We start from the raw sequence: 13,866 nt of genomic DNA on the forward strand, positions 1-13,866 counted from the left end.
TTGCTTTTTTTTTTTTTTTTTGACTTTGCAAAGTCAGAGTCGGGTTGCATTCAAAATTGACTCATTCAGAAACTTTCAAGTGCTTACTATAGAGAATAAGAAGGACTGACCTTGTTTTATGTGTGTGTCAGGTTCTCCTAGATAAGAATCATTTGTAGTGGACTTCTGAATGAAGAATTCTTGAAAATGCTAATGTGCTCTTTGACTCAGCCCATTCTAGTTACACCCTTGCAAATCAGAAAACTGATGTCTTTGAAATTTTTGCCTCTCAATTGTCTTAAAAGACATTAGTATAACAGTTAAGAGCCTGAATACTAGTGTGCCCTGGGTTTAAGTCCTGGTTTTCCCATATATTAGCTAATCTTTTTTAGGCCTCAGTCTTTCTCATATGTAAGATGGGGACCATGGGAACTACTGAGATTTCTTGTATTAAGTGTTTTAGATGAGTAATCCATGTGAGAGGTTTACAACAGTGCCTGGCAGTATGGACTTTGAGTTAGATTTAAAAAAAAAAATTCTAATAATATTTGAATGCCTACTTTTTAAACAGAATTTGAGGACTTACTATTATATTTTAAGATTTTATTTCTGTAGTTATGAAGGGATCCCTGGGTGGCTCAGTGGTTTGGTGCCTGCCTTTGGTCCAGGGTGCGATCCTGGAGTCCCAGGATCGAATCCCACGTCGGGCTCCCAGGATGGAGCCTGCTTCTCCCTCTGCCTGTGTCTCTGCCTTTCTCTCTCTCTCTCTATCATAAGTAAATAAATCTTAAAAAAAAACATAAAAATTTTTTTATTTATGTAATTATGAGACATAGAGACACAGGCAGAGGGAGAAGCAGGCTCCCTGCAGGTTGCCTGATGTGGGACTCGATCCCAGGACCCTAGGATCACAACCTGAGCCAAAGGCAGACGCTCAACCGCTGAGCCACCCAGGTGTCCCTGTTATCTCTTTTTTAACCAGAGAATGTGGAGTTCAGGTTTTCTCATTAAATGAATTCAGAGTCTACAGTGAAGTGATAACACAGGTAGAAATACTTAAGCTGTTTTGCTGAAAGATAAATCTAGTGGGGAAGTCAAACACCTAAACATGAAAGCTTGTCTATTGGAACTCTTTATTTTATTTTATTTTTTTCTAAAGAATTTATACCATCCTGTATTCCTTTTTTTTTTTTAAAAGATTTTATTTATTTATTCATAAGAGGCACAGAGAAAGAGAGAGGCAGAGACACAGGCAGAGGGAGAAGCAGCCTCCATGCAGGGATCCTGATGTGGGACTTGATCCCGGGTCTCCAGGATCACACCCGGGTTGAAGGCGGCGCTAAACCCCTGAGCCACCAGGGCTGCCCCCTATTGGAACTCTTTAGGGCCATCTTGTCATCTTCATAGGATGCATGGACTTTAACTTTAGTTTGAAGAGCTTAGAGTAATAATACCCGAAAAGTGTGACCACTGGCTTCAGTGTCACCGGGGTATGTTTTAAAGATGTAAAAATCCCTCTCCACCAATTGAGCTGGAATCACGGGGGTGGAGGGCCCAGGAATCTACATTTTTAACAAATATCCCTGGTGATCCTTAGGCACAATGCAAATTGAGAACAGTTGCCTTAGAAGAGTGGCTCTCAACCAAGGTGCTCATTAGAATCACTTGGTGGGGGCATTTAAAAGATAGAGATGCTTGGATCCTAACTTAATTGCTTTGAGGTGTGGTACTGGGCACTGATGTTAGTGGGTGATTAAAATGTGCAACCAAGATGAAGAAGCAGTGGCATTAAAATGCAATTAGTGGGCAGCCCCTGTGGTGCAGCGGTTTAGCACTGCCTTCAGCCCAGGGCATGGTCCTGGAGACCTGGGATCGAGTCCCACGTCGGGCTTCCTGCATGGAGCCTGCTTCTCTCTCTGCGTCTCTCTCTCTCTCTCTGAATAAATAAATAGATAAATCTTAAAAAAAAAAAAAAAACCGCAATTAGTGATTATATCAGGGATGTGAGCTGACTTGATATTTTCAAAAAGTCGTTAACAGTGGTTACCTGGGACTAGGGAAGGAAGGAATGGGAAATTCTTGCTTAATGGCTACAGAATTTTTGTTTGGGATGATGAAAAGTCCTGGAGATAGATGGTGGGGATAGTTGTGCAAAACCGTGAAGGTACTTAATGCCACTGGACTGTGCGCTTTAAAATGGTTAAAATGGTGAGTTTTATGTTGTGTGATTTGGTCACAATAAAAAACACTTAATAAAGCCATTACAGGGGTGCCTGGGTGGCTCAGTTGGGTGAGTGGCCAACTCTTGGTTTCACCTCTGCTCATTATCTCAGTCAGGGTCATGGGATCCAGCCTTGTTTCGGTTCCATGCTCTGTGAGGAGTCTGCTTGAGGATTCCCTCTCTCCCTCTGCGCCTCCCCCTGCTCGCTTGTACATGCTCTCTCTCTCAAATAAATAAATCTTTTTTAAAAAAGCTATTACAATTCTCACATTTCTGAACCTTAATTCTTTTCTTTTTTGCAGTGACAGTGTATCATGCATGCCACTGATTCCAGGGGACACTCCCCTGCTTTCCTACAACCTCAGAATGGAAACAGCCATCGCTCGTCAGGCTATGTTCCAGGGAAGGTTGTGCCACTGCGGCCCCCTCCTCCTCCAAAGAGCCAAGCTTCAGCCAAATTGACCTCCATCAGACAGGAAGCCCGGGCCACCTTTGCTTTCTCACCTGAAGAGCAGCAGGCCCAGAGAGAAAGCCAAAAGCAGAAGAGGCACAAAAATACTTTCATTTGCTTTGCCGTCACTAGTTTCTCATTTTTTGTTGCACTTGCGACGATTTTAGGAATATCCTCAAAATATGCTCCAGATGGTAAGTGATCACAGATGCATGTGTGGAATCGCCCGTGTATAGAGAACTTGTTCTAGGAGAAGAACAAGGGAAGGAAATAGTAGAATAGAATTAAAAAGAAAAACTTGTGGTATCTCCACTTGGCTCTAGCTAATTAATATATAATTAGAGAATAGGAGGTATAACTGTTTATTAAAGCAATTGTTAAAGGAATCCATTGGAAATGATTCAATTAAGGAATTGTTCTTCCTTTCACTTTACTACTTTGTCCCAGTGCTCAAGATGTTCTTAGAACATTTCTTTTCAAAATATTCATTTGAGTCTTTACTGCATTCTTATGGTAGCACAATTTTATCCTTCGTGGTAGGTATGATTTTCTGACTGCCAAAAGTTTTCAGTGATAAGAATTACTAAATGTAGGGGTGCCTGGCTGGCTCAGTCTGTATAGTGTGTGATTCTTGATCATGGTTGTGAGTTTGAGCCCCATATTGGGTGTGGAGCCTACTTAAAATAAAAATTAAAAAAATATATTTAAAAAATTACTAAATGTAGTGGTAAAACTACATTTTTGTTTTTTTTTTTATTTAAAAGTTTTTATTTATTTATTTGACAGCACAAGTAGGCAGAGTGGTAAGCAGAGGGAGAAGGAGAAGCAGGCTTCCCACTGAGCAGGGAGCCTGATGCGGGGCTCAATCCTAGAACCCTGGGATTATGACCTGAGCTGAAGGCAAACATGTAACCAACTGAGACACTCAGGTGTCCCGATTTTTTTTTTTTAAATCAGTGAAAATACTAAGATTTGTGTTCTATAGCTTGAAACCAGTTGGGAGACAGTTCTAAAAGAGAAGCTTCAAGTATTTATTTTTTTATTATTTTTTATTTTAGCTTCAAGTATTTTTGAGGAACAATGTGTATCCTCAAAGGAAAACATCCATTAGGAGCTTTAAAGTCTAATACATTTATCTAAAAATCACTCATTGCTCATAGTTAAATATCACCTGGGGAGGTTTTCATTTCTTAAATGGCCTTTGCTTTTCAAGTTGGTGATATCTTAATACTTTGAATGGTTTGAAGAAATTTATTGTCAGTTAGCTTCAATATAGTATCAACAAAGAATGGCCTCATGATAGAGTCCCATCCACCAGTCCAAAAATCAGAGGGCTCATATCTGTCAAGGGAGAAGCAGACCAAAACAACCTGGATTGGGCATCATTTTTGTCTGCCCCCTCCTTTTTTTGGGGGATCTACAACAGATTTTTGTCAAATTAGATGCCTCCTTAAATGGATATAACATCTGAGAAGCATGTTATCATATCTAAGACTTACAAGTACTATTTTATTTAGCTTCCATGGGTGCTTTAGGGGTTTTATAGACTTTAAAGTCCTGGTTGGGGGCGGGGTTGTGTCAGTGCTTCTAAAAGAATAGACCTGAAGAAAGAGAGATGTTCATATCAACATTTTTGTGGACCAGGCCAGCAGACCACAGAATGAGTTTGTAACATTGCTTTCTGTTGGCTCTTAGCATTGACTTTCTCACCCCTTTTCTCCAGCAGAATAACCAAGTTCAGTGCAGTTGATTCATTCTTCCCAAGTAATCTGTAGTAAAGACCTGCCAGATCCAGGGGGGAGAGAGGGATCAGAGCTGAAATCTGTGGCTTTAATTGATGTTTCATATTCCATCTAAGACAGTGAATCACTGATGTGGTTCCTTTGAATCAACATTCTTTAGTTTCACATTTTGGCAGTACAAGTGCAAAACTTCAGTGGAAATATGTGGTATGCTGACATCTTTCAGGGTCAGCCTCACTGTGATTACTGATGTTACATAATCTTGATAATGAACCCGAAGTTCAACAATGGGCAGCCTGGGAGGTGGGGCTGCTGAGCTACTTGTCAATGCCTTCTGCAGGCCATGTATTTTCTCATTAAGTATACTCTACTGGAAGGAAGTAGACTAGAATTTTTGGTGATGGTTCCTAAGGAAGCATGCTCGCCTGGGAAATAACTAAAAACGAGGAATTGACGTACATGGGTGGCTCAGTCAGTTAAATTTCTGACTCTTGATTTCAGCTCAGGTCATGGTCTCATGGTCGTGGGATTGAGCCCTGTGTTGGGTCGTGGGATTGAGCTCCACACTGGGCATGGAGCCTGCTTAAAGAGTCTCTGTCTCTCTGTAAAAAAAACAAAACAGCAAAATGAAAACCAAGAGGAATTCTATAACCATTTGGTAGGCTCTACATGTTAAAAGACAGGATTTCCTTCTCAGTAGCTGGGTAGAGTGCTTTTTATATGGGACATTTACTTGTGACATAACATCATGGAATGTTCCAGCTAGATGTTTTATGGGAAGAGAGGGAGGTTGAAGAGAAGTTTAAGAAATCCGTAGTATTGAGTCAGAGCACATTCAAGAGATTTGTTTCTTCAATGGAAAGAAATATTTAAGGATTATTTCTAGTATAATAGTGATGATCACTGACTTATCTGAATTAAATATTGGTGATTATAAAACTGCTTTGAGAAAAATTCCATGAGATAATTGCCAAGGATTTAACCAGCAGGGCTGATTTTAACTGCAGTAGTTACCATCACCTTAAAAGAGAAAGCATGAGCCGAGGGCAAAACACAAATGCTTAGAAATAAGATGTTTGCATTAAGGGTTATACAATTCAAAATGAGGAATCAGAAGTTCCTTTCTATAAAAATTAATATCTTTGTGCTGCACTCAGTCTCTCTACTTTTCCTCCTATTATTTTCCAACATGTACCTTCTACCTTTATAGGATTCCTACGCATACATTGCCTATCCCTACCTTGGCTGAGTTTAAATATGGGCTTCATCTTGCTTTTCTCTCTCTTTTTTTAAGATTTTATTTATTTATTCATGAGAGACAGAGAGAGGCAGAGACATAGGCAGACAGAGAGGCAGGCTCTCCACGGAGAGCCCGATGTGGGACTTGATCCCAGGATCCCGGGATCATGACCTGAGCCAAAGGCAGACACTGAACTGCTGAGCCACCCAGGTGTCCCTTCATTTTGCTTTTCTAACTGAGGAACCAACGGACTTGGATGGCAAGTGGTACTTGCATCTCTCACCTTCATACTCTTTTCTTTTCTCTTTTCTCTTTTCTTTTCTTTTTTCTTTTTTTTTCTTTTCTTTTCTTTTCTTTTCTTTTCTTTTTTTCTTTTCTTTCTTTTTTTTTTTTTTTAATTAGAGAGGGAGCCAGGGGAGGGGCAGAGGGAGAGGGAGAGAGAGAATCTTAAGCAGGCTCCACACCCAGCACAGAGACCTATACAGAGCTCCTTCTCATGACCTTGAGATTATGACCTGAGCTGAAATCAAGAGTTGGATGCATAACCTACTGAGCCACCCATGTGGCCCAAGCTTTTCTTAATGGAAGTATTGTCTGGCCTTTGGGGGTTCAGGTCTAGTGTCCCCATGTCTCACTGAAACTGCCTCAGGTACTCCAACCCACCCCTCCTTTCTCTGAGCTCATTTGCATGTCAAGTGACTACCACATTGTTCAGTATTTAATTATTTCCTACCTGGTGGCTTTTCTCCTAAACTAGACTATAAGCTCTGCAGGCTGTGAGTTCATTCTATGCTTTATAAATTTTATAATACCTAGTACAAAGTGAACAAATGGATCTTCAGTAAATACTTGGTCATTAGTTGATCAAAACCAGTGTGATTCCTGCCACCACCCCTGCCCCCAATTATAGCAGCAACTTAAGTTCTTGTGCATTAAATAGCTGTGGCAACACAGAATACTTTTATGTTTCCATCATCATCTATTCAAGAGGCAAATTCTAGTAAAGGAACACTGCATGTCTAGTAAACCTCGTTTCTTAAGGGGGAACTTGCATATCACTCAACTTGCTGAGTAATCTTGGATTTGGCTTCTCTGATCTGTCATTTCCTTGTCTGTGAAAATGAGAAGTCATGTCTTTGGCTGTTTGCCTCTTGCAGTTTCACTGGGAAAGCGAGCATGTCTGCAGATAGCTGGCATTTATCAGCTGTGGCTTCTAGAATGATAGAGGTGCTTCTGTAGTCTGCTTTATGATTCACTGCTCAGGAAGGAACCTGGGAAGACCTGCCATAGCTAACTTTAACAGTTCCTATTTTTTATTTATTAGTAGGTTGTGAATATATTTTGTTTGCTAAAACTGCTTCCTAGTGTGGGTCCAAAGACAGTTCACAGTTTTGCTTCTCGCTGTTAATTTATTTCCAGAGTAGAAGATTCAGGAACTGAATCTAGAAACTCCGTGTTTACCTTGCAGAGTTTGACCTGACCTAGATGGTAGCAACTTAGTTTTGTAGAGAAACCTTTTTTATGCGTTGAAGGGGAAGAGTTTGACATATCTGCTGGGTGGAATGGAATGACTTTTCCATTCTGATGGCAGGAACCTAAAACAGGTCTGCCCATCTTTGCAGATGGTGATAAATGATGATAGTGTTTGGATCTGGCTCAAGGCATTCTTGGAATTTGTTGCATTGATGGGATATTGACGTTGCCTTTTTTTTTTTTTTTTAAATAGAGAATTGCCCAGATCAAAATCCACGTCTCAGGAACTGGGATCCAGGACAAGATTCTGCAAAGCAAGTTGTTATCAAGGAGGGAGATATGTTCCGTCTGACCTCAGATGCCACAGTGAATTCTGTAGTCATTCAGGATGGAGGTGAGGACTGGTCCCTGCCTATGGGAGCTGCAAAGGTGCTCCTTCCTGTGGGGGGCATGAGAAGTTCCTAAGGTAGAACCATAGAATTCAAGAGCTAAGAAGAGGTCCTTAGAAATACTCCAGTCAAGACCTCTGATTGATAGGAAAGGAAGCAGTTCCAGAAGGTGATCTCTCATAGCCCCATCTTTGTTATAGCTATGGAGAGTGATGAGAGAATTAACCTGCATTAACATATGTAAAAATGATCTACAGGCTCTTGATATTTTTCTAAAAATAAGTTAGTCGTAAGGTGAATGGGTTGAAATTTATGCTTTTGGGCATTTCTAGCGTGTTGAGACATGACCTCTCCATTTCTACCTCTACTGTGTTTTGAAAACAGGCTTAATTTTCTAAGCAGACTCTAATAAATTTTTTTCCCCAACTTAATCGCAGAAGAGTTTTTTCTCCTCCCCCTCTCCAAACCATTTCTCTACATCCCAGAGAGATGTTACAGAAGTTGGCTGATACTAGTATTGTTCCTTGCAGGATTGCTTGTTTTTGGGGATGATAAAGATGGATCCAGAAATATTACTTTGAGGACTCGTTACATCCTGATCAAGGATGGTGGGGCGCTTCATATTGGAGCAGAAAAATGTCGCTATAAATCCAAAGCGACAATTGCCTTGTATGGCAAGTCAGATGAAGGTGAAAGTATGCCAACATTTGGCAAAAAATTTATTGGCGTGGAAGCTGGTGGGACACTGGAGATACACGGGGCACAGAAGCTTGCGTGGACGTCATTGGCGAGAACTCTGCCTTCCTCAGGCTTGACCTTCGGGTCCTACGCCTTCGAGAAAGACTTTTCTAGGGGCCTCAACGTGAGGATCATTGACCAAGACACAGCCAAAATTTTGGAAAGTGTGAGGTTTGATACCCATGAATACCACAATGAGAGTAGACGGCTTCAGGAATTTCTGAGAATACAGGATCCGGGCCGGATTGTTGCCATAGCCGTTGGAGATTCGGCAGCCAAGAGCCTCTTACAGGGAACCATACAAATGATTCAGGACCGGCTGGGAAGTAAGCTGATCCAAGGACTGGGCTACAGGTGGGCATACCTTTTACTTTCCTTCCCAGCAACGTGTTAGAGTCTGTGTCTGTGTGACGGGAGAAGGGGTGGCAGAAAGGGACACCCTGTCCCGCAGCCTGGCTTTGGGTGTCACAAAGGCCCCTACTGTTTGGAAGTCTGATTGCTTCTTGCTTTGAAACAGGGGGCTGGAAGACAAGATGCTGGTTACAAAAGCTCTTCTCTTGGGACGCCTGGGTGGCTCAGTGGTTGAGCATCTGCCTTCGGCTCAGGGTGTGATCCTGGGGTCCTGGTATTGAGTCCCACATCAGGTTTCCTGCAGGGAGCCTGCTTCTCTCTCTGCCTGTGTCTATGAAGTGTCTGTGAAGCACTCTGTGAACTGTGGCATCAGGCTTTGAAAAGCAAAGAACAGAAATGTACGGAGAAACCATCGGGCAGTTTGAGGGTGGTTTACTTCCTTCTTTCATTACCTTTTGCAAACCGTAGGAAGCTCCGGCTAACTGATGGTGTGCTGAGGTGTCAAAAGTGCTTGAAAAGCCTGAAGGGGTGGCATGTGCACAGTTTTCTTTTCCTTTTATTTGGAGCTCTATGCATGCCGATTTGAATCTGCTTGTGTGATTGGCGCAGGTATCTGGAGTCCTGGCCTAGGTGAGGAAAGCATCGAAATAGAGGGTTGGGGAGCTCCTGCACACACTGGCTGACCTTGCTGCTGCTGCTCGTGTGCCCTCCACTGGCTGACCAGGATTTCCTCATCCAGCCCTGAGGCTGGGGGAAGTAGCTGGCTCAACATGTAATTCAGAAAACAGAAGTTTTAATTCTGCTCGGTGTTCTTAGCAAAGCCAGGGAATGTCTGTTATGAAAAGTGAGAGGACTTTCAAACTCATGTGCTCAAGTGGTCGAGTTATTTTTTTCCTTGGATGGTTGATTGATCCAGTTGTTATTTTCCTTTGGCTATTGGGGTGGAACGTGACCTGCAGAAATTCTAGAGAAGTTAAGAAGACAAAATTAATGAAGAAAAGTGTCTGTAATTTTTTTTTTTAAATGCCTTTTCTTCACCCCAGGGATACTGAGGAGATGCTGCGCACTGGGTTTGCATAGGTGCTTGGATGAAAGCCATTATTTAATCCAGGGGGTAGTGTGGATAGTGTGCTCTTCTCTTCTCTTCTCTTCTCTTCTCTTCTCTTCTCTTCTCTTCTCTTCTCTTCTCTTCTCTTCTTTCTCTTCTTTCTCAACTCAGGACCACAGATCAAGGGTCCCATGCTCTTCCAACTGAGCCAGCTCGGTGCCCCCCTAATCCCATGGATAAACACACTTAAATAGCCAAGAGCATACAGAGAGACACTTGCTTCCAGGCTGTAACGGGAGTGCAAATAGAAGGAACCCCCAGATCCGCCTGGGGAGTCTGTGGAGGCTTCCCATAGGTGAGAAACCTGACGGCAGTTTGGTAACATGCTCTGTAGGCAGTTGGGAGATGGAGAGCTTTCTAGACAGGGAATAAATAGCAGGTGCCAAACCTCGGAACTGGGTTTAAAAAAATTATGATTAATTATCATACACATGCAGGAAAGTGCTAAAAATTAGAATGCAGGGTTTAATGACTTCCCACAACCTGATACCTGGACTGCCACCACCCAGGTCTAGATAGAATATCACTAGCGGTCCGGGAGCCCCTTGCGGTCCCTTCTGTTTCACTGATCACTCCTGCTCACCGAAGATAACACCTCACCGGAATTTGTGGAGAACAGGGGAGTTTCCATTGGCCTGTAATTGGACTTCGTACAAATGCAAGCATGCATCATATTTTGCATCTGGCTTCTTTGCTCAGTGCTGCGTTAACTGAGTGTTGGGTGTGTTGATGCATGCAGCGCTGGCTCGTTCTCCTTGCTGTTCATTTTCTGCTGACTACCACACTGTGTTCACTGCTGGACATCTTTTCCAGTTTGGACCTCTGTTATAAAAAGGGCTTCTCCAAATGTTCTTTTATCCATTGCTTGAAACCCATGTGTACATAGGTCTGTCCTTTATAGAGTTAGGAATGGAAGCACGATCTTCTCAAGGTTAGATGGCCACTTTGGCTCATTATCCAGTAATGCCGGGATGACCACTTTTGTCTCTTTACTCCATTATTTTTCTGCCTTTGTGCGATCATTAGCCAGGACATTTTGTCTGACTCTTTTTGGTTCCTTTCCCTACTGGTTTCTAAATTCCCTTTAAAATGGTGCTGCTGATTTGACAGAGGAATTTGAGTTGTGATCCTTTGCCAGTGTTCCATTGCTTTGACATTATCTCCAGTGTACATAAACACACGCCTTTGAAGATAATGTTCTGGTGCGTTGAAATTTTCCTCAAGTGGAGGAGGGAAGTAGGAGTGTTTTGGAGATAATGTCAGGAGAATAGAACATTGTTTTATAGTTGCTGAGGCAGCTCTGGTAAATAAAGGAAGCCTCTGATATTTCTTCTCCTTTCCTCTCACATAGGAGATAATAAATTGAGACATTTGGCATTTGATTTTTTGTGCTATCAAGGAATATAAATAGAGCTGTAGAGCATAGTCAGCTGAAAAGTAGCTAATCCACACAGGGCAGGTGTGGAATTTATAAGGATATAGGCACGCTTTGGTTAACTTTTATCTGTGAATATCCAGCCACCATCTGTCTGGCATAGATTACATTTGGTGTGTGTGTGTGTGTGTGTGTGTGTGTGTGTGTGTGTGTGTGTGTTTGTGTATGCCACCACATACCTCCCTCCACCCCCCCAGTAAGAAATTCACATCCCCCCCCCTCCATGTTTTAGACCAGGGATCTTTTTTTTTCTTTTTTTAAGACCAGGATTTTTTTTTTTTTTAAGATTTTATTTATTTATTCATGAGAGACACAGAGAGAGAAAGAGAGGGAGAAGCAGGCTCCATGCAGGGAACCTGATGTGAGACTCTCAGTCCAGGGTCTCCAGGATCACACCCCGGGCCAAAGGCAGGCGCTAAACCGCTGAGCCACCCAGGGATCCCAAGACCAGGAATCTTAAGGCAATTTTTTTTTTTGCTTTTTGTCTTTGTTCTCTTTTTATTTTGGCCACAAGTTTCAGCAAGTCCCAGGGATGTTTATTACAGAAATAAAATGAAATTAAAGGGCATTTTCAAACACAGCCTCTTTCAACAAATTGATATATGGCATGTAAAAATTTTAATCTGTTAGATAGTGATTATACAACTTTAAGATTATTAAGATACCCGTAACTCAATAGTTCTCAACTTTACCCTGCTAAGATTTTTTAAAAATCCCTGGCCCAGGGCCCCCTAAATATTTTTACAGAAGAATCTCTGAAGGGTAGGACTCCGGGCATTTGATGTGTAGTTACGGTTGATGACTACCCCTCTAACCTCTGACATCTAACTCAGGGGTTCTCGGTGTGTGGTCCTCAGACCAGCAGCATCAGCATCACTGGGGTGTTTGTTGGAAGTGCATATCATCTGGCCCCACCTCAAGAAATCAGAGGTTGGGGCCCAGCAATCTGCTTTGACAAGCCCTCGAAGTGTTCTAATGCACACTGAAGTGTGAGAACCACTCTCTAACTCAGTGGTTCCAAGTGTGGCTGCCCATTCAAGTCATTGAAAATACACCAATGCCATGCCCCACCTGGAGAGGCGGTGATGACATCAGTCTGGGCTGGGTCTGAGTACGCATGGCTTCCTAAGGCTCCCTGGGTCGTTCTGTTATGCAGCCAGATTTGAGAACATTGCTGAGAGTTCCAAAGAGAGGATTTTCTTTTTCTTTTTTCTCTTTTCAAAAGTTTTTATTTAAATTTCCATTTAATACACAGTGTAATGTTAGTTTCAGGTGTACGGTATAGTAATTCAACAGCTCCCTACGTCCCCTGGTGCTCATCACCACATGTGCCCTCCTGAATCCCCATCACCTGTTTTATCCATCTCCCCCCCTCCCCCCCCCCCCCCCGCCCCCCAGTCTTCTCCCCTTTGGTAACTGTCAGTTTGTTCTCTATAGTTGAGAGTTTCTTACGAGGGCACCTGGGTGGCTCAGTCAGTCAAGTGTCTGCCTTAGGCTCAGGTCATGGTTCCTGGGATGGAGCAGCATGTCCAGCATGTCAGGCTTCCTGCTCAGCAGGGAGCCTGCATCTCCCTCTCCATCTTTCCCACTTGCCTGTTTGTGCTCTCTCTCTCTCAAATAAATAAAATACAATTAAAAAAAAGGGTCTCTTATGGTTTGCTTCTTTTTCCCCCCTTCACTTATGTTTATCTGTTTTTTTTTTTTTTTTATCTGTTTTTTTTTTTGTAAGATTTTATTTATTATTGTAGAGAGAGTAAGAAAGAGAGAGGGAACATAAGCAGGGGGAGGGGCAGAGGGAGAATCAGACTTCCCACTGAGCAGGGAGCCCAATATTGGGCTATATCCCAGGACCCTGGGATTATGAACTGAGCCAAAGGCAGATGTTTAACTAGCTGAGCTACCCAGGCACCCCCATCTGTTTTGTTTCTTAAATTCCACATGTGAATGAAATCCTATGGTAGTTGTTTTTCTCTGACTTATTTTGCTTAGCATAATGTTCTCTAGCTCCATCCATTTCTTTGCAAATGACAAGATTTCATTTTTTTTTGTGGCTGAGTAATATTCCATTGTATATACACACCACATCTTCTTTATCCATTTGTCGATGGACACTTGGTATGTTTCCATAATTTGGCTTTTGTAGATAATACTGCTATAAACATTGGGGTGCGTGCAATACTCATTTTAAAAGAAGGGAAATAAATGGGTTTATGGCCAGAATGATAGGTGAATAAAACGGGTGTGTATTGAGGAAGGAAGACCGTGATTCATTTTAGTTCCAGTCATCCGTGTTTCACCTGTTACAGAGCTAGACAAACAAGGATTTCAAATCCATGTGCATTTCCTTCTGTGACGTCAGTTACTTTAGTCAAGATTTGGACTTAAAACCTCAGGGAAAAAGATAGAGGGATTGATAAAAATGAAATAGAAGAATTGAAGCACTTGACATAATATCTGTGTCAAGGTTTTGGGTTGATGGGATGCCTGGGTGTCTCGGTTAAACATCTGCCTTTGGCTCAGGTCACCATCCCAGGGTCCTGGGATTGAGCTCCGACTTGGGCTTTTTTGGATTCTCCCTCTGCCCCTCCCCTTTCTCATGCTTTTCCTCTCTCTCTTTCCTTCTTTCAAATAAATAAATAAAAATCTTAAAAAAAAAATAAAAAGGAGCGTATGGGTGGCTCAGTGCTTTAGCATCTGTCTTTGGCTCAGGACGTGATCATGGGGTGTTGGGATCGAGTC

The 13,866-nt window shown here is 42.2% G+C and overlaps 1 protein-coding gene across 3 annotated transcripts in view; it reads left to right on the forward strand.

Moving 5' to 3' along the window:
* Positions 1-13,866, forward strand: part of CEMIP2 (cell migration inducing hyaluronidase 2) — a 78,533-nt gene that overhangs the window by 16,151 nt on the left and 48,516 nt on the right. For all 3 annotated transcript variants that reach the window (XM_041744083.1, XM_041744082.1, XM_041744084.1), the window contains exons 2-4: positions 2,503-2,845; positions 7,360-7,500; positions 8,026-8,587. In XM_041744083.1, the coding sequence (XP_041600017.1) occupies positions 2,515-2,845; positions 7,360-7,500; positions 8,026-8,587 (1,034 nt within the window). In that variant the 5' untranslated portion in view covers positions 2,503-2,514. The remainder of the gene's footprint in view (positions 1-2,502; positions 2,846-7,359; positions 7,501-8,025; positions 8,588-13,866) is intronic.

Source organism: Vulpes lagopus, chromosome 2, assembly GCF_018345385.1.
Source record: "Vulpes lagopus strain Blue_001 chromosome 2, ASM1834538v1, whole genome shotgun sequence".
NCBI classification, from domain to species: Eukaryota; Metazoa; Chordata; class Mammalia; order Carnivora; family Canidae; genus Vulpes; species Vulpes lagopus.